Raw genomic sequence first — 23,609 nt, 5'->3', positions numbered from 1 at the left:
ATTCTCACGTACATTAGTATTCCTTAAGATTATACAGAGTAATAACCATAATTCGTGAAAATTTTGTCTCGCTAATAAAGAGTCAATGACTATCTCGCGAAAATAAGGTGTTGCGAAAATTATTGATCTACAGTAGTCTTCTTGTGTACTTACTCAAATTAGACCAAAACTGTAGGAGGAATAGCATTTTGAAAAATTGCTTACAGACAGATGGATGGATGACGGACATCTTACTAATGCATAAGCTCTTCTGGTCTCTGACCAGTGAAGCTGCAAAATTCTTTATTAAAGGCCTCCCTGCAGTATCTTAAGCAAAACATATGCATGTAGTGATCGCTAATGATAAAAAGCCTGCTTAATGATAGAAATATCAGTAAGCGGTACAATTGCAATGTTTAATGCCATAAATTATTGCATTAATAGTTGACATTCTCAACCACTAATGCTAAATTGCCGCTTAATGAAAGAAATATATCTGATTAAGCATTGAGAATGTCAACTATTATTGCACTAATTTATGACACTAAGCGTTGCATTGCAGCGCTTTAATGATATTTCTGAGCAGCGTTTCATCATTAGCAGTTGCTACAATATGCATCATCCATGCCAGTTTGGGAAAGGGACAGATATTTCTATCATTAAGCAGTGTTTTATCATTAGCGGTTGCTATCATCCATGCCAGTTTGGGAAAGGGATGACATATAATTACATAAGAATGGCCTGCTCTAAAAACTTTGATCTAGTCACTTAAAAAAAGAATATATATTAAGTTAGTTGCCACACCTGGACAAGTCTGGTGGTATTGCATCCCTACATGCATCATCCAAGCCAGTTTGGTTATAGGGTAAGGGCAAATTGTTACTAAAAGATAAAAGAATATACACAATTGCTCCAAAAGTATTAATCTGTTCACTCATCCAAAGCAAGTTCCTAGATTCTTAGATGCATTGTCCATGCAAGTTTGGTCAGAGCAATGCAAATATTTCCTTTGGAATAGACCTGCTCCAAGGTTTCCTTTAGAAATTGTTGGTCAGATGGAGCATCCAAAGCAAATCTAGTAGTGGGCATCTCTAGATAAAACTTCGATGCAAGATTGGTCTGGAAAAAATAGTTACTAGCTTATAGTTACTTGCAGATAGACCTGCTCCAAAAAAATAAAGGGCAAAGGGGGGGATAGAAAATCTTCATTTTAGAACAAATGCATTCCAAATTGGATGGGAGGGGGGATAGAAGACCTGCCTTAATTACTTACAAAAATGAATCTCATTTCTATGTACTAGTACTGGTTTAACATGTCTTACGTATGAAATATGTGTTCTGGTGACATGCAGTCTTTGACATCTGTATTTTTCTGTAACAGCTTTCCTAAGTTAACAATTCCTCGTAGAAGATGAACATTTGATGATCTTAACAAATTTTCAGAATGTAATTCAGGTGGTATATCTCTGCAATGAAAATCAGTCAATTTTATTTACAGAGAATCTAGGTTAATGAAATGTGCTGCTCTCTAGATTTCAAAAGATAAAATTGTTTTGAATCACAGAACAAATATACTAAATAAACGAAAGATTTAAGATGTCAAAATTCTGAGAGAACAATTAAAGAGTACAGCTTCAAGTGTCAAAGATTTTTCCCAATGCAAAAGAATTAAAGGAAAACTATGCTAATTCTACAACATGCTCCGTCACCCAAAATTAAGATATTTAACATTTACATTTGACCATCTTTATCAGTCTGTTTTCTATTAAATCCTTTCATTCTTTTACTCTTAATTGGAAGAGTTACTCTGGGGAGGGGGATAGGGACTTTCTTTACTAATATGTATGAATCATATAATCCTCTTAAAAATTTCTAGATTTATTGATGTCAATTACTGCACACAATTATTTATTTTAGAATCAGTTGTTAGATATATTTTAAATTCCTTCAGACCTGACAGTGACTAGATTGAACATTTTGTTTCATTCTCAAACTCATTAAACCCAACACATTTATACCTAGGGTCATCAGAAGTCATAGCTGCCTTTGTATGTTGTGTCAGGAGTGTTTCCATGGCCTCTAGGAGGTAGAGGATTGTTTCTTTAGCTCTGGCACCAGGTCCATTTTTCTGTAAAGCGAGTGCCAGTCCTAAGTAGAACCTGGGGTAAGAAATTTGTAAATGTCATTTTGGTTTTTATAAATAATTTGTATTCTGTTCGTAACATAGATAATCCATATCAATTAACTACCAAAACTTGACATTGTAGATGATAACACAGGTTACCACAGTACTGCACATCTTAACAAAAACACCAGCTATATATCAATGAGTGTACTTATTTAAGTACAGTCCATATTTAAATGTCTTTGGCAAAGTCATTTAATAGAATGCTAATTCAATATCACTTTCAAAATATTATTTGATTTTATTAAAATCATAATTGTGTCAAAACGAGAGGCCCACGGGCCATATAGATCACCTGAGTATTATGTAACAACTTTTCAACATTTGAATTTGGTTCATGTTTTGAACCAGATGCCATGAAATTCACAATTTTGAAAGAGGCACCACTGCTCATCATAACTATACACTTTGCATGCTTAGTTTGATTACTTAATACCAAGAGGCAGAGCAGAGGAACAAAGAGAAAATGCATTTCCACCACATAATCAGTAATGCCCCCACCCCACTGGAACCCCTGACGCTGGGGCCACACATTTCAAAATTTTGGAAAAGGCACCCTTGCTCATCACAAATGTTTGATTGATACCAAAGAGCAGATTTCAAAGCATTAATTCATTTTCATTATATAATCATTTGAGCCACCCCTCCCTGGTACCCTTGACCCACGGGCCTTGAAATTCACAATCCTTGAAGAAGCACCCTTGCTCATCATAACTATGTACTTGAATCATCTGCATAATACCCAGGAACTGAAGATAGGATTTTCAAAGAATTAATGCTTTTTCATTATATAATTATTAGAGCCCAGCTCTAACACCAGAACCCCTGACCCAGGGGCCATGAAATTCACAATTTTGGAAGAGGCACCTTTCCTCATCATAACTATGTACATAACTCATTGATTTAATTCTCAGGAGCATAGGAGAAGATTTTCAAAGAATTCAGTCATTTTCTCTATATAATATATAGAGCCCAGCCCTAACATCAGAATCCCTGACCCAGGGGCCATGAAATTCACAATTTTGGAAGATGCACCCTTCCTCATCATAGGTATGTATATAGTTCATTGGTTTAATACCCAGAAGCAGAAGATAAGATTTTCAAAGAATTAATGCATTTTCACTCTATAATCATTAGAGCCCCGCCCTAACACTAGAACCCCTGATCCAGAGGCCATAAATTCATACTTTTAAAAGAAGCACCGTTGCTCATCATAACTATGTAATTAGTTCATCGGCTTAATACCCAGAAGCAGAGGAGAAGATTTTCAAAGAATTCAGTCATTTTCTCTATATAATATATAGAGCCCAGCCCTAACATCAGAATCCCTGACCCAGGGGCCATGAAATTCACAATTTTGGAAGATGCACCCTTCCTCATCATAGGTATGTATATAGTTCATTGGTTTAATACCCAGAAGCAGAAGATAAGATTTTCAAAGAATTAATGCATTTTCACTCTATAATCATTAGAGCCCCGCCCTAACACTAGAACCCCTGATCCAGAGGCCATAAATTCATACTTTTAAAAGAAGCACCGTTGCTCATCATAACTATGTAATTAGTTCATCGGCTTAATACCCAGAAGCAGAGGAGAAGATTTTCAAAGAATTAATGCATTTGCACAATATAATCAATAGAGCCCCACCCTAACATCAGAACCCCTGACCCAGGGGCCATGAAAATCACAATTTTAGAAGAGGCACCTTTCCTCATCATAACTATGTACATAGTTCATTGGTTTACCAAGGAGCAGAGGAGAAGATTTTTAAGAAATAATGCATTTTCACTATATTTTCAACAGAGCCCCATCCTAGCACCAGAACCCCTGACTCTGGGGCCAGTAAACTTAGGTGACCTAAAAGGCCAATGACCTACATTTGTGCCAAATTGGAGTCAACTAGAGAGAAGAATATATATATATACAATGAATAAATTAGACAAGTGAATCATTCCAGTTCTTCCTCTTTATATTTTATCTAATTCATCCTTTAAATCTTTTACATTAATTTAATGTTCAGTGAAATGCATATCAATTTCAAGTGAAATCATTGTGAAAAATTTCATGTTACATTTTCTTATGTGTTCTGTGGAATTTCATGGAGGCACAATCACACATTGTCTGTGTGCAACCCTCTATAAAAAGGATACAAAATCAAAGGAGACTCATATATTTTAACTCATTCAGCCCCGATCCCTACTACAGGCGGGGTATTTATCATACCGCTATTGGCCGATACCGACTACAGTAGTGTTGTTTACAATGTTATGAATGGCCGATCCCGCTTGGAGGCGAAGCCAACATAGGGTTTAGAAAAAGGCCTCTGATTGGCTGAATAATTGGATTTCAGCCAGAAATGTTGTGATTTATCCAATCAGAAAGGTTCTAACAAGTCTTTCTTAACTTTTACCTTATAAATATTCATAAAATAAAGGAAACAATGGAAAATGAAAGTATAGTGTTACTTTCAAGCGTGGCATTACAAACACAATGGTGGATGACTAAAAATATTCCATTATTTGTGAAGAAAATTATACTGATGAATTCAGAATTTTGTTTTCTTTGTTGTGTAAAAATTTTATTGATATAAGTGGAATAATTTAAGAGATACAAAGGTAAACAAAGCATGTGTTTGTTTATATCAAGCGCTAAGCATCCTCCTGAAATCTCTCTGGGGCACATGCTGATAACAGATGCTGAGGCACTGTGTAGATAAGAGTGGCTGGGGCTGAATGAGTTAATATTACTTGGCAAACTGATGTTTAGGATTCCAGTTCAATGTCACTTCAAGTCTCTTCACAGCATCGTCAAAGTTCCCCTGTATTACAAGCATACGTCCCACATGGAAGTTATAAATGGCCTTAGGTTCATCTAAGGTCAGTGCATCCATATATTTTAGATAGGCTTGGCCCAAGGAAGACTCCTCATCCTGAGCTTTTTGGGCAGCCATTCCTTCCTGCATATAGATCAATGTAAACAGTCTATACTATGCTGTAGATTCTTAAATATTTACATTTCCAACGGTCTTATCTGTGATAACTCTTTGAGCATTAAGTCTGTTCGTTTCTTGATATTTACAACTGAATGTAAATTTTGTCAAGTGAAAAGTCAAGTGCCTGATATGCATATCAATTTCTAGTGGCTGTAATTGTGTTAGTGGGTGGGGACTATGAAAATTTACTTGGAATGCCTCATGTATTTCATATCTATTAGACAGCATTTTTGATTTACATTGTATATTTTCATTTTTATGATCATCAAGACCCATGGGCCACTTGTTTTTAAGAAACCCTTAAAAAGACAATATTCCTCTCACCCTTCCTGCTCATTAAATATAACTCCTTGTGTAACTTAATCTTAGTATTGGCCCCAAACAGCAATAATTATTTACCTGAGAGGCCTGCTTGGATTTCCACACATATAAACCCATTACATGGTCTGCCTTGCCACTTTGGTTATTGTTCAAAAGATGATGATATTCCTCATCAATGGCCTTAAGTTGTAAAGCAATTGGGGCAGAAGCACTATCCACTCCTCGTAATTTACAAATGGCTGCACATTCCTCATCTTTTGAACTCTCTTTTGCTTCAAGGTTGAAGGATGGCAACGACTCACCACCTGCCTTTGTAATAAAAAAATGAACATAGAAGGAAATGTTATTTTCTTACACATAGACTTTCAAGTAAGTTCCACTAGGAACATCCTATGTTCATGATTTGAACAAACATGAATCTACACTACCTAAGGATGCTTCCATATCAATATGACTAAACATGTCTTTTCTGTTCTTGAGAAGAATTTTTCCCAATACATTCCTATGTAAAACTTTGATCCCCCATTGTGGCCCCACCCTACCCCTGGGGGTCATGACTTGAACAAATTTAAATCTACACTACCTGAGAGTGCTTCATATCAATATGACTAAACATGTTTTTGCTGTCCTTGAGAAGATTTTAAAAGTCTTTTTCCTATATATTCCTATGTAAAACTTTGATTCCCCATTGTGACCCAACCCTAAAGCAAGGGGTCATGATTTTAACAAACTTGAATCTACAATACCTGAGGATGCTTAAACATCAATATGACTAATCATGGCTTTGCTGTTCTCGAGAAGAAGATTTTTAATTTTTTTCCCTATATATTCCTATGTAAAACTTTGATCCCCCATTGTGGCCCCACCCTACACCCAGGGGTCATGATTTGAACAAACTTTATTCCACACTACCTGAGGATGGTTCCATATGAATATGACCAATCATAGCTTTGCTGTTCTTGAGAAGAAGATTTTTAAAGATTTTTTCCTACGTTTTCCTACGTAAAATTTTGATCGCCCATTGTGGCCCCATCCTACCCCTGAGGGTCAAGATTTGAACAAACTTGAATGTACACTACCTAAGGATGCTTCCACATAAAGGATCAGTGCACTTAAGCTATGAGAGTTGGATCCCGGTGCTTTCCCAATAATAAATTTCCGAAATTTATAAACTTTTTGAATCAGAATTATTAAACAATATCTTAAGAGCAGGGTTTGATATATTATATCACATAAAAATATTAAATAATGCCGAGCGACACTGGTTTTTGCGACAGGGGTCTAGCAGTTTTGTCACATTTCTATTGTTATTCATATGCATACCAGTTTTCAACGACATTGTTTACATCGAGCCGCAACTTGTCCATTCTTCTCATTTGCACAGAATGTGTATTTTTATCTAAACTTATACATATCCAAAGGGCAATGTTGGACAATTTGCGGCTCATATGTAATTTTTTAAAAAATTCTCCAAACTACGGTCAGGTTAGCTACTAAATTAACAGGTCACCGAGTGTCAACCTATTTTGCCCCGTTTGATATTATAATCATTTTACTCACGTGACATTCTACTGTTCGATATGCTTTCATTGTGTCTGTCGATGGACTTCAGGGCTGTACACACGGATATGTATTTAAGTACAAAATATGACTATGTATAGACTTTTAATACAGTGAATCCTAAGTTTTTTTTCGAATCTTATAAAACTGTATTAAGAATATAGGGCAATGCTCTATTTCTTAATACAAGTCTTAACTTACCTTTCATTTTTAAACCAATCAAAAGTACTCACGTTGTGGTCATCCTATTTTTATCGTAACAAAAAAAAAAAGCACGTGGTAAATAATGGTTGACTTTAGCAGTAAAAATATCGAAAAACTTGTCGTTTTATGGGAAGAAGATCAAAAGGAGTAACTACCTGTAATTGTAAAAGTTGCTCAAATGCAGCGTTATCTATTCTAAAGAAGTTTTCATAACTACTGGGGTCTTCTCTGCACCTCATCTAGCGATGCATTGTGTGCACCAAGTACATATACGAGTGTTCCATTACGATGTTGTTGGTTTTTTTTTTCAGTTTTAATGCAATGCATAATACGATAACAGATACTGCTAACAGAACCTCGTTTTCCATTATTGAGAGAGAGAGAGAGAGAGAGAGAAACATTGCAAGGGAAACACGTAGAAATCCCTAATGTCTATTAACAATCTAACAAAACATATAAACGCGCGTGTGTACAGGAAAATATTATAATACAAAGATAATACTTGTATTATACAGTAACGACAAATCTCACCGCTTGTACCGGCCTAAACAACTTCAAAATAATGAAGAATTTTGCGAAAATGTTATTAGGGTCTTAAAGTTTACCTTGTCTTCTTTCTGAACGAAATTCTGGTATTGCCAGTGCAAATCAAGTGCACGATTAGTATGTAGCTGTGTTAGCTCATGTCGCCTCTGTATTATGGTCTGCAGGCATCTACAGACACATCCCTAAACACTAGTTTCATACCTGACAATATTTGGATTGCCGAAATGAAAGAGATATTGAAGACATAAGCGTGTGATTATCGATATAGTAACGTTGTAGAATTTTCGTTGACCATGTTTTTTTAATCTGAAATATACTTGTTCCGTCAATAAAATGTTAATTTAAATTACAGATAGTTTGTATTTCTTGGAGTTTTCATGTTAACCTAGCGACTCAAATTTTAAGTTAAAATTTTATATTTCATATCCGAATGTTATTTATCTATACATGCATATAATAAAATATGTATCACCGTGAGTACTACATACATGTATAATTTGTTTCACTACACGTTTGTATTACTCTACGTACTACATGTACAGTGAATTAAGATTAAATGTAGTGTGACATCGAAGTCATGTAAATGTGAATCTTTCTTAAAACATACATTCATTCTTTGAATTGAAAAGCATTCAGCATATAAAACGAAAAATGATTATTAATAAGCTAAAGAAAAAAGAGGGGGCATTTTTTATCATATACGAAAACTTAAGATTGATCTAATTTGGTGCTAGGCATCAAACGTATGGATACGAATCATGAAAGTGATCAGTATGTATGGCCATGAATCATTTATTATTTCTGTGAATCATGAAACTACACAATCTTTCTCTCCTCCATTTAAATTCATACTGTAGAATCAATCTGGAAATAATGTGCAAATGTTTACATTCCACTTCCATGCAATTTAAATATCTCGCCCATTTGCGGGTACCTTAAATTCGAAAGTGGTCCAGTTCAAATTTCCGGAATTTAAGGCTTATACATGTTCTTTTTAATGACGTTGTGTGGAATTATAGCAATATGTTTAACAAAAAATTCAATGTATAAATATCAAAAGCATATGTATGCACAATAATCATAGATTAATTTAGCAATATAGTCTAATTTAAGGCTTAAAATGGGTGGCCGAAAAGGCTCCAAATGACACTCTAAAGTGCACTCATTCTTTCATATTTTCCAGCCCAGTGGTTCTTAAGAAGAAGATTTTTAAATGATGCCATTAATTTTTCACAAATTCTTAATTATCTCCCTTTGGAAGAAGGTGTGACCCTCCATTTGAAAAACTTCAATCCCCTTTACCTAAGGATATATTGTGGCAAATTTGGTTGAAATTGGTCCAGTTGTTCTTAAGAAGAAGATGAAAATGTGAAAAGTTTACAACAACAGACAACGGACAAATTTCGATCAGAAAGGCTCACTTGAGTCTTTGGCTCAGGTGGGGACCTAAAACTGTACTATTAGTTAATAATTAAGTGATGACAAATCAATTTGGGGGGGGGGGGGGGGGGGTAAGCTAATTTTGTCGAGTGTCTCTATACTTGCCTGATTTGCCCCCATCACTATGCAGACTAAGTCAAAACAATAGAGCTAGAGATCCATTACACTGTAGTAAGCCCATCTCATTCTCTTTCAAATTGGCCCTTCTCAGTCTTTGAAGAATATGTACAAAGATAAGGTATTTTTGTCTCATTTTTATTTATCTACTACAGTCAAACCTTATTATCTTGAACTCAATGGGACCAAGAAAAAATTGAGATATTGGAGGATTATTCAATTGACCTTTCAATTACATTATTACAGTATTTAACACCATAAGTGAATAACAAAGGGAAATAATTTCTCTCAGTAGAGTACAAAACAGAGCCCTGCTCAGCACAAGAACACTTGGCCAAACAGTCTAGAATTTCAAAAATCTAGTAAAAATACCCTTGCACATAACAACTTTGCTTTCTATTTCACTATAGCTTCAACACAGCCCTTCCTTAACACCAAAATCCCTGCCCCAGGGGCCATGAAATTCACAATTTTGGAAGAGGCACACTTCCTCATCATAACTATGCAAACTCAAAGAAATAATGCATTTTCACTATTTAATCAAAAGACCTCCCCCCATATCTGAAAACCCAGACACTGCCCTGGGTACAAATTTCAAAATTTTGGAAGAAGCTCCTTTGCTCATTACAACTATGCACTTTGTTTATCTGCCTAAATACTCATTAAAAAGGAGAATATTTTCAAAGAATTGATGCATTTTCACATTATAATCAACAACAGAACTCCATCCTAACACCAGAACCCTTGACCCAGGGGCCATGAAATTTACAATTTTGGAAGAGGCATCCTCGCTCATCATAACTATGCAATAGTTTGTTTGCCTAATACCCAGGAGAAGAAAAGTAGTTTTTCAAATAAATAATGCATCTTTACCACATACTCAATAACCCCCTCCCCCCACCAGAACCCCTGACTCTGGGGCCACAAATTTCATAACTTTGGAAGACTGAGGCACCCTTGCACATTATAACCATGCACATAGTTTATCTGCTAAATAACCAGAAGCAGAGAAAAAGATTTTCAGAAATTGAATGCATTTTCACTATATAATCAATAGAGCCCTGCCCTAACACCAGATCCACTGACCCAAGAGCCATGAAATTCACAATTTTGGAAGAGGCATCTTTGTTCATCATAACTATGTATTTGGTTTGTTTGTTTGTTTAATACCAATTAAGTAGCAGAGAAGAAGATTTCCAAAGAAAGAATACATTTTTACTATATAATCAATACAGCCCCCTCATCCCACCTCACCAAACCCCTGACCCTTTTGCCACAAATTTCACAATTTTGGAAGAGGCACCCTTGTTCATCATAACCATGCAACTAGTTTATCTGCTAAATATTCAGAGGGAGAGAAGAAGAATTTTAAAGAATATATGCATTTTCACTATATGATTATTAGAGCACCACCCTGGTGCCACGGATTTCACAATTTTCTTCAGAGGGCTCAATGCTTATTACAATCATGCCAACAATTTGTCAGCTTAAAGTCTAGGAGTATAAAGAGGGTTTTTAAAGACAGCACTAATTTTGTTGGTTTTAACTCCACCCCTCAGGCCCCTGGGAGATAGGGACAATAAAATTCACAATGTTTGTACCCCTTTACCCAATGATGGTATATGCCAAAATTGGTTGAAATTTGTTCAATGGTTCAAGAGAAGAAGCTGAAAATGTTCAAAAATTTACAAATGACTCACAATGCACATCACACTACGACGGACACTACGATGGATGAAAACAGATAGCAATGGGTCATCTGAGTGACAGGATATTGTGTCAAAAAAACTTGAGTGTGTGACAAAGTTTAATATTAATATCAAATTAAAATATATTAGTTAACATAAGCTTGAGTGTTCAAACTGAATCTTTTTATATATTTGCTAAATAATAATATTATACTTTCATGTTAAATACTAAAATCTGATTGGTTTAGACGCATTTAACAATCCGTAATGTTACCCTCAGCGTTAGCAACACACTTGACAACGGGTAACATTACGAAAATGTCACATGCGTTCAAATCATGCGCGTACGGTTCACCGTAGAATTCTCAAAGCGTCAGTTGTGCGTTTGAAAGAAGCCGAATAAATCGTCAATAAAAGCTTGTATCCGATGTAGCTTACTTGAAAACAATAAACGACAGACGAAACATCCTTGCGAGTGTAAACTTTAGACGATAAAGGACTTTTTGAGTAGCAAACAAACAATAAAGAGGTTGGTAAATCTTTTCCGAAGCTTTCTTATTGAGAAAAAATAGAAGAGGGGAGTTTGAAAGCTTTCTAAGCATGAACTTAACGACGATCTCCGAATTTTTCTTTTGACATCCGAAATCAATAAGACATTCAGTATAATAAAATAAATAGTGCACGTTTTTGAGGGTAACAGTTGAAATTGACACCCCTCGGAAAACCATTGTCAACCTCCGCTGACGCGTCGGTTGACAATGGTTTTCCTTGCACTATTTATATAATGTACATATATTTCCCAATACTGAAATAATGGAGTAAAGAATCTGTGATTCAGCTGATTCCATTCATACAGTTAAAAGTTTCAATGTAAAAATATCCCATAAACATCCACATTTTACCTCTTTTTTGAGTCCAAATAAATCTTCAGCATAGTATCTTTCCTCAAGCACTTGTCCCAGCCTCAAGTGTAAGGCTGCATCTTTTGGTTTGCATTTGATGGCACTGGCCAAGTTATATGCAGCATTGTCCAAAAAATCTAATGGTGTTTCTCCATGGGCCCACTGAGTAGACTGTCCTGTGAAAGATTTTATGAACAAAAGTTTCTATTTGCTTTATTACATAATATAAATGTACATCTTAAATGGAAACTAAACTACTAATAAACAAAGTTTATGCATGAGCTAAATAAATACTGGTATATGTTGAACTTTCAAGGTTTGCCTGCAAAATGAATATGACATTTGACCTCTCGGTATTACTTGCAGTCTTGACTATAAAAGACCAATATTTATTTAACATTCACCTGAGGTGTTGGAGTTATATTGGTGTTTTTACCTTTTAACATGTAAAATTAAACTTCAATGGCAATTTTACTTACTGGTACGTTTCCCATAAAAGTTCTTGTAAAGTAATATAAAACTAGAGGTACTTGGACTCAAGTGACTTATTGATTACAGAAATAAATGTTAAAAAATAACATTAAATACATGCATATTAAGTTTTTTCCCCAATTTAAATAATTACCCTTGAATGAAACACAGGCATGTAACATATGTTCATTTATTCAGAAATGTTAAAACCATTCCCTCTTTTTGTGTTATAACAAAAATTATTGCCACCATGAAATCTAACGATTCCACCATAGTTGTAAAATTGAGGAAGTAGGTCACTGTGACCCACTTTATGTTTGACACACTGTTTAATAGACACAATAATTGATCCATTTTGTAAACACAGCAAGTAATTTGCTTGACCAGGATTGACACCTTTGACGTAAGTCAGCGATGGCACATAACATTGGCAATCAAAAATGCATATTGAGATATTCAAACTTTGAATTGCTGAAACACCAAAAATACTAAATTTCTAGCAAAGAAATCTAAATGGATGGTATTATTAGCATGTAAACTTTGATATATTAAAAATTATTGAGTCATGATAAAAATCCTTTAAGTTTTATTGAAACATATATATAAGGCACACCTGATTTTGGCAGAGACTCAAAATACTTCAGTAAAAAGGAATCTGCATTCCCACACATTTCTGTAACATCAGTTTCACCAAAAATCTGTTGCAAGTTTTTCTCCCATTTTCTGACCTAAATTTTAAAAAAGAAAGATATATTCAATAACTTTATTCATCAAACTCTGATTTATTATTGTTGTTTTTTTTAACAGGAAGTCTCTGATAAGATTGGATCTCTACTGGTTTGCACTTTCAAAAAACAAGCCTAGAGGCCCAGGGGTCTTCACAGTCACATGAGTATAATATGATACTGTCAAGGATCCACAAAATAGCAATTCAATAATTAAAAAAGCAAAGTAAACTGTTAAAGGAAGATTTTTTGTTATCAAAAACAAGAGATATAGGACAATCAATGATCAACAAAAATGGTTCATTTGGTAATTAATCTGCAACAAATCTGAAAATTCTTCTTTTACATGCCAGTGTATGCCATCTCTGCCATTCTTCCCTAGCACCAAACTTAACAGTGAAGTCCTATAGAGTACATACATCCACCAGCCAAATGGCCTCTCTTTAAATAATATTTATAGTACAGTAAAACATGCTTAACGAAGTGCAAGGGGTGGACGATTTTGCTTCATCATAAAAATAATACATTATATCAGAAGTTATTTTGAAGTCCCTACTTCTTAATTCTTAAGTAGTTTACCGTGGATATCTTGAATCCTCGGATATCTCAAAGTATTTTCTCTGTCCCTTTGAGTTCGAGATAACAAGGTTTGACTGTATTTTCACCAAATGAACAATAGAGTCCCACCTTAGCACTAGAACCCCTGATCCAGGGGTCATGAGTTTCATAATATAGGTAGAGGCACTCCTGCTCAATATAACCATGCACTTAGTTTATGTGCCAAATATACAGGGGGAGCAAAGAAGATTGTTAAAGAATAAATGCTTTTTCACTTAATGATCAACAGAACTCTGACACAGCACAAGAACCCCTGACCCAGGGGTCATGAATTCCATAATTTGGGTAGAGGGTTCAATACTTATTACAATCATGCCAACAGTTTGACTGTTTGATGTCCAGGAGTAAAGAAGAAGATTCTTAAAGACTTCATTAATTTTCATGGTTTTAGCCCCACCCCTCAGGCCCCAGGGTGGCAGGGACGATGAAATTCATAATTTTTGTCCCCCTTTGCCCATAGATGCTTTATACCAAAAATGTTGACACCCAAAAAAAGGTCTTGTCACAAGAAATACACATATGAAATATGGAAGCCTTAGCTCCAACTATTTAAAATTATGGGTGAGGTTAAAGTTTTTGTGGACAAACAGATGGATAAACAGACCAAAAACTATGTGCCCCCATAATCAGGAAAACAATTTTAAATCAATTTTTAACAATCTTTCTTTTATTTCAATAAAATAATCATTTAATATTTCAATATTTAACTTTAATTACAAGAAGATTCCCCCACCAGACCAGAATAACACGTACACAATACCCACCTGTACAGAGTGGTTTAGTGGAGCTGTTGTACTTTTGAATTTGTCAGCGACATCCTGTAAATACAAAGAAAAATAACAGATTCCATGAATAGTCAATACACTTTATACTTATCAAGTTACTACATTTCATAAAACTTTATACTTTAAATTATGAAACTTTTTCATACTCTTTATTCAGTTGTATGATCAATTAAGTTGTCTAGAAACAAAAATGATCGGGGAAGAAATTCATATGGATTAGTTTTATTGAACTAGCTATGCATGAAACACATGTATTAAACTCCCTTAACCAAAAAATTGCTTTTAATGAATATTTGCTGCAAGACTGCTACAGATCGACATTTTGCTGTACATGTATTTTATCTTCCTATGTCTAGTGTCTATGTTGTTTGACCCTTGAGCTTTGACCTTGTGACTACAAAATCAACAGAGGTCATCTACTCCTCAAGGGGAACTAATGCACACCACGTTTGATGTCTGCAAAGCAAGGTGTTCTCAAAATATTGAGTAGACAATATCTTCCTAGGTGTAGAGAAATTTGACCCTTGACCTTTTGACCTCAAAATCTCCAGTAGTCAGACACCAGCTACTAAGTTTGATGTCTGAAAAGCAAAGGGTTCCCAAGATATAGAGTGGTCAACATTTTCCTATGTTTAGTTTGATAGCTGATCTTATTTTCTTATAAGTGAACGGGGTCATCTACTCCTTAAGGAGAACTAAAACTACAGTACAAGTTTGATATCTGTCAAGCAAGGGGATATTAAGATATTGCATGGCCAATATATTCCTATGTTCCGTTTGACCCTCGACATCATCAACAGTCATTTACTCCTTAAGGTCAAGATCTAGTAAATAAGTTTAGACTTTCTTCTTGGTGCTAGATTTATTATGACGTCATAATTGATTTAAACTTATTTTTTCCCATACTTTACAGCTTCAATAGAATTATGTAGAAAATAAAGCACTTTCATGGAATTCATTTGAAATCATGCAAAAAGTAACCCCGATACCCTTATTCCGTTTAATGTCATTTTAAAGTAGAGATCAAGAAGATATGAAAAACCGTTTTCTGAGAGACTGTAGGCAAAATTGACACATTTCCTTTGTCTGAGATGGAAAAAACTCCCATATTTATACCAGACTTTCTTCATTTTTCCGATGAGTTTACCCCAAAATTATGTCTGGATACACCTTATTCTACCAAGCTATATTCGTAAAGGATCATTAAAAGAATGTGTATCTCAGATTTGAGAAATCTGTGGGCACCTTTCATTCACTAGACCTTGACTTTAAGGGGAATCAATGTAGCAATTCTTGTCTATTGATGTCTATTAAGCAAAGGGTTCTCAAGGGCTCTCAATGAACTGAGTGGTCAGCATCTTCCTATGCCCAGTTTGACTCTTGATCTTTGACCTTGTGTCCTAAAAATCAATACGCATTACCACGGTATATACTTTTCAGGGGGTACCAGTGTGTAGAGTTTGATGTCGGTCTTATTGAGTGCACAACACTTGGTCTACCAACCAACAGGTGAAAAGCAATCTGCTCCTTTTCAAGGGGGCATTAAAAATACACTTTCTTTGCCATACTTAATCCTATATAAGAATACAAATTATTTCTTATTTAAATGTAATTGCATATTTATCAAATTAAAACATGTCTGTGTCATATATAGACAAACTAGAATTACAAGCATTTTAAGTACATGTAGGTCAATGTCCTTGTGCCTCTCCATTCCTTAAAAGCAATGAGCCCTTCTGGGGCCTCAGCTCCATTACTTTTGAGTATAAAGGTCAATTTGATATTTTTTTTTTACTCTACTCAGACTTTCTGATTGAATACTTAGTCATTCTTCAAGAAAAGAGCAGAATTAAAACTTATCTATTTTGACTATTGTATATGTTCTTTGTCATTGAAAACAATTTCAGTATCCAAATGCCAACTTTATTATTACATGCATGCAAGTCTAGAGTGAAAAAAAGATAGAATGATGAATAATCAACATATTTTTTTAATAAATTTACATGCATATACCGGTAATTATGATAAACATTCAATTTAGTTTTTAGGTTTGGAATGAATATCAATATGAAATTAAATTATATATATCTAGGATATTCAATGTTTTGTAGATGAATATGGAATTTATTTCATGAGTGGGACAGGATTTTTTTTAAATTTTCACGAGTGAAAATATCAAAAAATCCTGTCTCACGAGTGAAATAAATTCCATATTCATCTACAAAACAGTGAATTTTCTGTTTATTACTTTTTCTTTGATTTTCCCTTTGCCTATGTCTTAACCAGTGTCATAGGCTTGACGTCATAGTTGAGACGTCATAGCTTAGCAGTTGTGAGATTGAAAACATTTCATAGCATGGATTTTAGCAACATATTTGGGAAGAAATTTGCAGTTAGCTCTATCAAGATGGTTAGTTACTATCTCTATCTTATGACAGTCCAGAAATTATTTTTTACTTACTTTTATATCCTTTCACACTGTGAGAGAATATCATTTTGGTATCCTTTCACACTGTGAGAGAATATCACTTTTATTCGATAAATAAATCACAGTATTTCACTATTGAAAATGTAATAAAAAAATATATTTCATGAATTTCAATGTTCATGTTCTCAACATTCAAACACCATAACTAGCATGTCAATCATGTGACTTTCATTATATTATCAGATTATTTGCTTGACAATTTTTTTCTCTTGGCGAATTTAAAAAGTTTTAACAGCTGTTTTTTTTTACTATTACTAGGCTGTCTGAAATTATAAATCTACGTTTAATGTCAACTAAGAAATTCAGATCTAATATGAGAAAGGAAGAATACAAGCACCCTTGGGTGACAACCCTACTTAGACCTGATAATTTGTGATGTCTCCCTTCCAAACAGTCCATAATTGTATATTGAAAATTAAGAAATATATTGCAGCATGATTTTATATTTTTTTCCAAAGTAATCTAGCTGATACCGATTTTAGTATAATTTGATATTCTGACTTTTCAATGACTACTAGAGTAACAGGTTACTTAATACAATCCTAATTTTAATGAATGGAGATTTACTTGGACATTAACTTAATACTTAAAATCCACTTGTGACATCACTCTTTTATTTGAGCACACCATTACTATTTTTTGGGAATGGAGAGTTGCAGATAAGCTGAAGATAAGATTAAGTGACATATGACGCACAAACTTTGTCTATTATGATTAAGTTTCCCCTACCATACCTCTGTTGTGCTAAGCTTGATGGGAGTTTGCAATACGTTATTAAATTAGTTATATTTTAATAAGAAACTGTGAGGTGATGCTTGGTATCAAACCCAGTACCTTTTCTGTTATTTGGTAGGGTACACTTCTATTTAATCTACCAAGGTTGATCATGGAGTGGGCATTTTAAAATGTGCATCACAACACATTCTAAATGGTTTACTAGAACCTATATTATGGACTAAAAATTATTTAAATATATAATTGTCTAATTCAAACCTATTGCTTTCATATATATATACAAACAATAATTAAAAGCCTTTAAAACAGTGGATTTTGAGTATGAAAATATCCTGTTATCCTTCCATACCTTATAGGCAATGGAGCCTTAACCCCTTCAGGACTTGTCTTATCCGACATGCTGTGGGAAATAAAATCAATGTCGGATTAGACAGTGTGTCGGATTACCAAGTGTTGAATATTTCTTAGCATTGATTGGTTCAGATGACTTCAAAAATCATTTTCCATTAGGTTTAGAGTACACGTGTATTTAATTGTCAAAACGTGGGCATAATTGTGTCTTTCTTTGTTGTATAAAATATACCTTCGTTAATTAGCATTTCTTTGAGCATTAGTAAACTCTGTAGTAATATATCTATATGATGTTTTTTTTTTAATGGACAAAACAGATGGAACTGCCGATCGCTTCGAGATGTTGCAATTTAATTTTTAGCATTTTACTAAAGCAGTAGATATTAAAGTAAATATTTCTTTTACATGTACCTTCTTTACACAGTGGTATTTTTTTTTTCTACACTACATTTCTCTCCGATTTTTCTCCATTGTTTACTTCTCAACATGTATTAATACTGTCACGTGACTTTTCATACAAACGGGACGTAACTCTAAAACATTGTGATAGCGATTGATTTTTTATCAAACAGTCAAAATATTTTAACATTAAAATTATTTTAATGGGCAGCTTAAAACGGTATTTTTGCTTCTGGCAAATCTTTTATGTGCACAACCATACTTAATTCAGTGTATGTTAACCCGGAAATGAAACTTTTTCTATTAGACAAGATGTTGCATTCAACTTGTATATTGTCTACATGTTACGCTCGCCGTATTTTTTTTTCTCCACATGGTTTTATGAAGGACTGACTGCATGTTCGATTTTAATTTCAAGCTAAAAATCTTATTTATTCTGTAAGGTAAATGCAATCAAAATATCATGTACTCTTTTTATTTTCTGTCGCGTGAATGCTATTTCTTAAATCCGAAAATAAAATTGATAACAAAAAAAAAATGATTGCCTAATTTTTGAATTCAAAAACTGATCATTTAACGCTTACATGAACACTTTCAAACTACATGTAATTAACTACTCTCTAAGTAGACCAATCTTGTGGCCAAACGGGACATTCATGTTACCTGGCCAGGGACTAATTACGGAACACCTGTTTAATTATGTCGGATTACCCAGGTGAAATCATAATGTAATTATCTAGTTTTGTTAACAAAAAAGCACCGGAATTCGGAATGTACAGTGGTCGGAATATACAGTGTTTTGTTGTATATAAAATAAAAGAAATTTTTGGGAATAAAATATGAGGTCGGAAAGTCCAGTGTGCCGGATTGCACAGTTGTCGGATTGGACAGTGGGCACTGTACAATGTTAGAGTTGTTTGTTTGCAGTGTGTACTTTTGTCCTTATTGTCCTTGTTGCTTTGATTTTTAAGGTAGCATTAACTTACTTCCACTGGGGGAGCGATGTTGCACTTTTCAATTTCAGCTGCCAGTTCTGAAAACTTAGCTGGATCTAACATCTCTATGGCAAAATTAAAAAAAATAGTTGCAAGTTCATAACATTCCATTCTTGACTTTTAATAAAAATTAAATTTATTCTGAATTTCAGTTATATATATCCACCTATTAATAACTACATAATCTAGTGATATTTCAATAATTCTCCTAAACTTAATCTTTATATAAAATTGTTCTTACTTTTATTTGTGAGTGGAATTGTAGCCATGGCAACTGCAATCTTTTTATCTAATTCATAATCCACAATTCTCCAGTCCTTTCCCAATGGCATCCCACTCAATGGGTCAATTTTAGACCTGCGTGTTTTCTCATCAATATTTGGAGCAGAGTACGTGTTCTTGGGATTACTTCCTCGAATGGTGATTGGACGATAAAGAACACTCAGAGTAAATGGACATTCAAATTCTTTAGCAAGCTTTTCATCCAACAACTTCACAAATCGGGGAATCTGTTTTCTAATAACGTCCACGACGTAAGTCTGAATTGAATAGCATTTTTTTTTCTGACAACATTCAAACAAAAGGCATATGGGCTACAATGCTCACCTGAGTCACTAAAATCCTGCTGTTCTTCATCAGCATATTTTCCCCAATAAATTAATATGTAAAACTTTTACTGCCTATTGTGGGCCCATCTGACCCCTGGGGCCAGGTCACGATATGAACAAACCTGAATCTACACTATCTGAGGATGCTTCCATATTAATATGATTAATCAGGGCTTTATTTTTCTTTAGAAGAAGAATTTAAACTTTAGGTTTAACACTATATATTCCTATGTAAAACTTTGACCGCCTATTGTGGCCTCACCCTACCCCTGAGGGTAATGATTTGAACAAACTTGAATCTACACTAATAATGTAATGAAGCTCACATATAAATTTCATCTTTTCTGGTCCAGTGGTTCTTGAAGATTTTTAAAAGATGCCATTAAATTTTCGCTTATTCTTAATTACCTCCCCTAGAAAGAGGGCATTGCTCTTCAGTTGAACAAATTTTATTTCCCTTTGCCCAGGATGCTTTGAGGCAAGTTTAGTTGAAAATTTGGCTCAGTGTTTCTTGAGAAGAACTCAAAAATGAAAAAAGTTTACAACAATGCCAATGACATTAACGACAATGTCAAATTTTGATCAGAAAAGCTTGCTTGGGCTTCATACTCAAGTGAGCTAAAAAAATATTAAGAAAGTTGAATAAGAGCTACTAACATGACAAGGAGCCTCTTCTGCATGTTTAAAAAAAGTAGCTAAACTTACAGATTAAAAACACCAGTTTTGTCTTTTGAACCAAAACATTCATGGCACGCTTGATCTGGCTACACCATAGTACACAAGGTGTAGATAATTTACATCATATATAATCATTTAAAATTTAGCGTAATATAGTATATTCAATATGGACATCTAAAGAAGATAGGTGAACAAGGAGCGCAGAATGCCTATAGCTTCAGATATATAAAAATCATAATCAGTTTGTGAATATAGTATTTAGGCCAAATAAAAAAATATGTGTGGTTCTGGTTACACGTCCAAACAAATTAGGGTAGGTAGGTAGGTTTTTTTTTTTTTTTTTTTTTTGATATAATAAACGTCAAAAATATCACTGAATGTTCTTGAATTAACTATTGGTGATATAGGTGAGATAATACTATTGCTTCCTTTCAAGTGGTGACATATGTAACTGACAAAACACTTGTACTACATGTTGAAACGATGTTGTCAAAGAATGCCACCATTGCTGAAACTAAAACTAATACTGGAGCCAATGAGGGAAATCAGGGAAAATTCTGGAAATTTGAAAATTGTCAAAAAAAAGTTTAAGGTCAGGGGTATAAAATAGGGACGGTCGGGTAACCGGAACCACACATATTTTTTTATTTGGCCTTATGGTAAAGTTGTCATTACATGTATTAAAATTTATGAAATTATGATACACAAAACTTTTCTGAGGAAAATTATTCTGTTATTAAAAAATAATGTGGTATTCGTGGGGTTCGAACCCTAGCAATAAAAATCTTGAGTACCATTTTCCTTTAAGACTAACACGCTAACCATTAGGACTTCAAGTATTTCTCGAAAAGATGCGATTGTTGTGTCATAAAAGTGTATTTTTGAGGTATAGTGGGTCTTTGCTCCATGTTTTTGTTGACCAGAAAATGTATGTTTTCGCAAACTTTGAAGATAAACTCTGAAAAATATGGAGCGAATCAAGACCCACTCATATCGAAAAATTGTGTATTAGTATGAGAAAATGATCCTTTTTGCCCTCTCTGGTGTGTGTATGCTATTTCATAAGCAAAGTATACTTTAAATTTAGATGAAATATCAAAGAAAATTTTGTTATAATTGAGATTTAATTTTTCACCTTCATGTTTGTTGCACTATAGGCACTGTGCTCACCTTGTTCACTCCTCTTCTTTCATTGGCGGCTTTTTGTAGATTTTTTTTTTAAGATCCCATTGTGAACAGCTTGTTAAATCCATAAAAAATATTTTATAGTTTAAGAAATCAATAAAAGTTTTATAAGAAACATATTTATATCCTTCTATTATTAACTACATGTACATAATTAAATATCTGGTTCTGCTCCAATTATTGCCCAAAACGTTTCCTATGATTTTACAATATACCAAGTGTTTTTATTTGTTCCATAAAATGCACTGAACACAAGAATAAATTACTTTCCCCTAATACACTCAATCAACTAATCAAATACTAGTCTTAATGGTTATCTTAAATTAAGAAAAAAATTCTGCAGTTTACCATCTTGATATATTTTTCAGCCATATTGAATTTTTTTTTTTTTTGCATTTACCAACACATGTCCTGTACAGTGTATCGGTGGTGCATTAATCTAAAAATGTACACCTTTGCACTTGATTATGGAAAAGTGCACACTTTGTGTAGACAAATAAAGCTTGCCTGTAATTTAAAGTATCAAAATATAACAATATAAACTGTCAATTTATTAAGTTTTCGGAGCATTGCTGACTAATAAGAACTTTGTTAATTTCTGTGGAACAATTCCAAAAATTCTTGCCTTTTTGTTTGAACCATCAGCTGATGTCACCTCTATGGAGCAATTTGTTTCACCAACATTCAGTGCTGTTGGGGTGCCTGGTTTTTCACCACAAACAAGCACAACATTTTTAGTATCTGGGGCAACTGGTTTTAGCACAACTTCAGCAACATTGCAAGGAAGAAGACCTTTAAGTAGAATAAGTAATCTGAATATAAATAAAACAGTGTATATTAACCTAACCAGATATAATCATAATCACAATGTATGAGTATACGTGTCTTAATTTTTCATTTTTCATGAAAATGAGAATTTTCGCTATATGTATGTATAACCAATGTGTTTCATCCATTTCTGAAATACACAAATGTATAATTTCTACACAGAGTATGTATTTCCTAGAAAATATGGAAATGGATTCGACATAAATAGAATCTAAAACAAATTTCCAATATTTGGATCATTATGATAGTAGTTCTCATAATTCTTCAATCTTTAAAGGATTCATAAAAGGCAAAACCATTTGTATTTAAGAAACACAAGTGACACTTCTGCACTTAATAAAATTGTGAGTGAATTTCAATTTAATCTCATAAAGAGATATCATAGTGAAAATGATATAAATCAAAATATAAAAAGAATATTAACATTCCTGATAATTACAATAGGGACACCGAATTCTTTTGATGGAAGATATTACTTAAATAACAAGAGATCCCCCAGGCTCTGGTTTTTGCAACAAAATACAATAATATTCTGAATGCCCAAAAATAAAATGGATATTATTAAAATACTTGCAAATTCTTTAAAAAAAACCCAAAGATTGCAATGCAATTTTTTCCAAATTTCCTTTTATATATACCGTCATATATTGTTGTAAATGCAGTAAGAATCTGGGTGGTATTCTCACCTTCTCACTCTCAGTTAAATGATGTGCAAATAGACAGATAGATAGATGGCAGATTTGTAGCCAATTAATAAACTATCAATTGAAAAATCATAAACCTCTTATCAAACATCCAAAACACAAAAT

The 23,609-nt window shown here is 33.8% G+C and overlaps 1 protein-coding gene across 1 annotated transcript in view; it reads right to left on the bottom strand.

The window, feature by feature from the left end:
• LOC133173398 (uncharacterized) overlaps positions 1-23,609 on the bottom strand; it is a 44,803-nt gene that overhangs the window by 13,799 nt on the left and 7,395 nt on the right. The window contains exons 3-12 of the mRNA XM_061308381.1: positions 22,598-22,764; positions 19,743-20,040; positions 19,493-19,566; positions 14,513-14,566; positions 13,019-13,133; positions 11,935-12,110; positions 5,556-5,786; positions 4,912-5,120; positions 1,998-2,138; positions 1,302-1,445 (exon numbers count right to left, since the gene is read on the bottom strand). Of these exons, the coding sequence (XP_061164365.1) occupies positions 1,302-1,445; positions 1,998-2,138; positions 4,912-5,120; positions 5,556-5,786; positions 11,935-12,110; positions 13,019-13,133; positions 14,513-14,566; positions 19,493-19,566; positions 19,743-20,040; positions 22,598-22,764 (1,609 nt within the window). The remainder of the gene's footprint in view (positions 1-1,301; positions 1,446-1,997; positions 2,139-4,911; positions 5,121-5,555; positions 5,787-11,934; positions 12,111-13,018; positions 13,134-14,512; positions 14,567-19,492; positions 19,567-19,742; positions 20,041-22,597; positions 22,765-23,609) is intronic.

This window comes from Saccostrea echinata, unplaced genomic scaffold (assembly GCF_033153115.1).
Source record: "Saccostrea echinata isolate AGI-Se365-2 ecotype Australia unplaced genomic scaffold, CSIRO_AGI_Sech_v1 ptg000002l, whole genome shotgun sequence".
Taxonomy (NCBI): Eukaryota; Metazoa; Mollusca; class Bivalvia; order Ostreida; family Ostreidae; genus Saccostrea; species Saccostrea echinata.
This window is presented reverse-complemented; position numbering and strand designations above follow the sequence as displayed.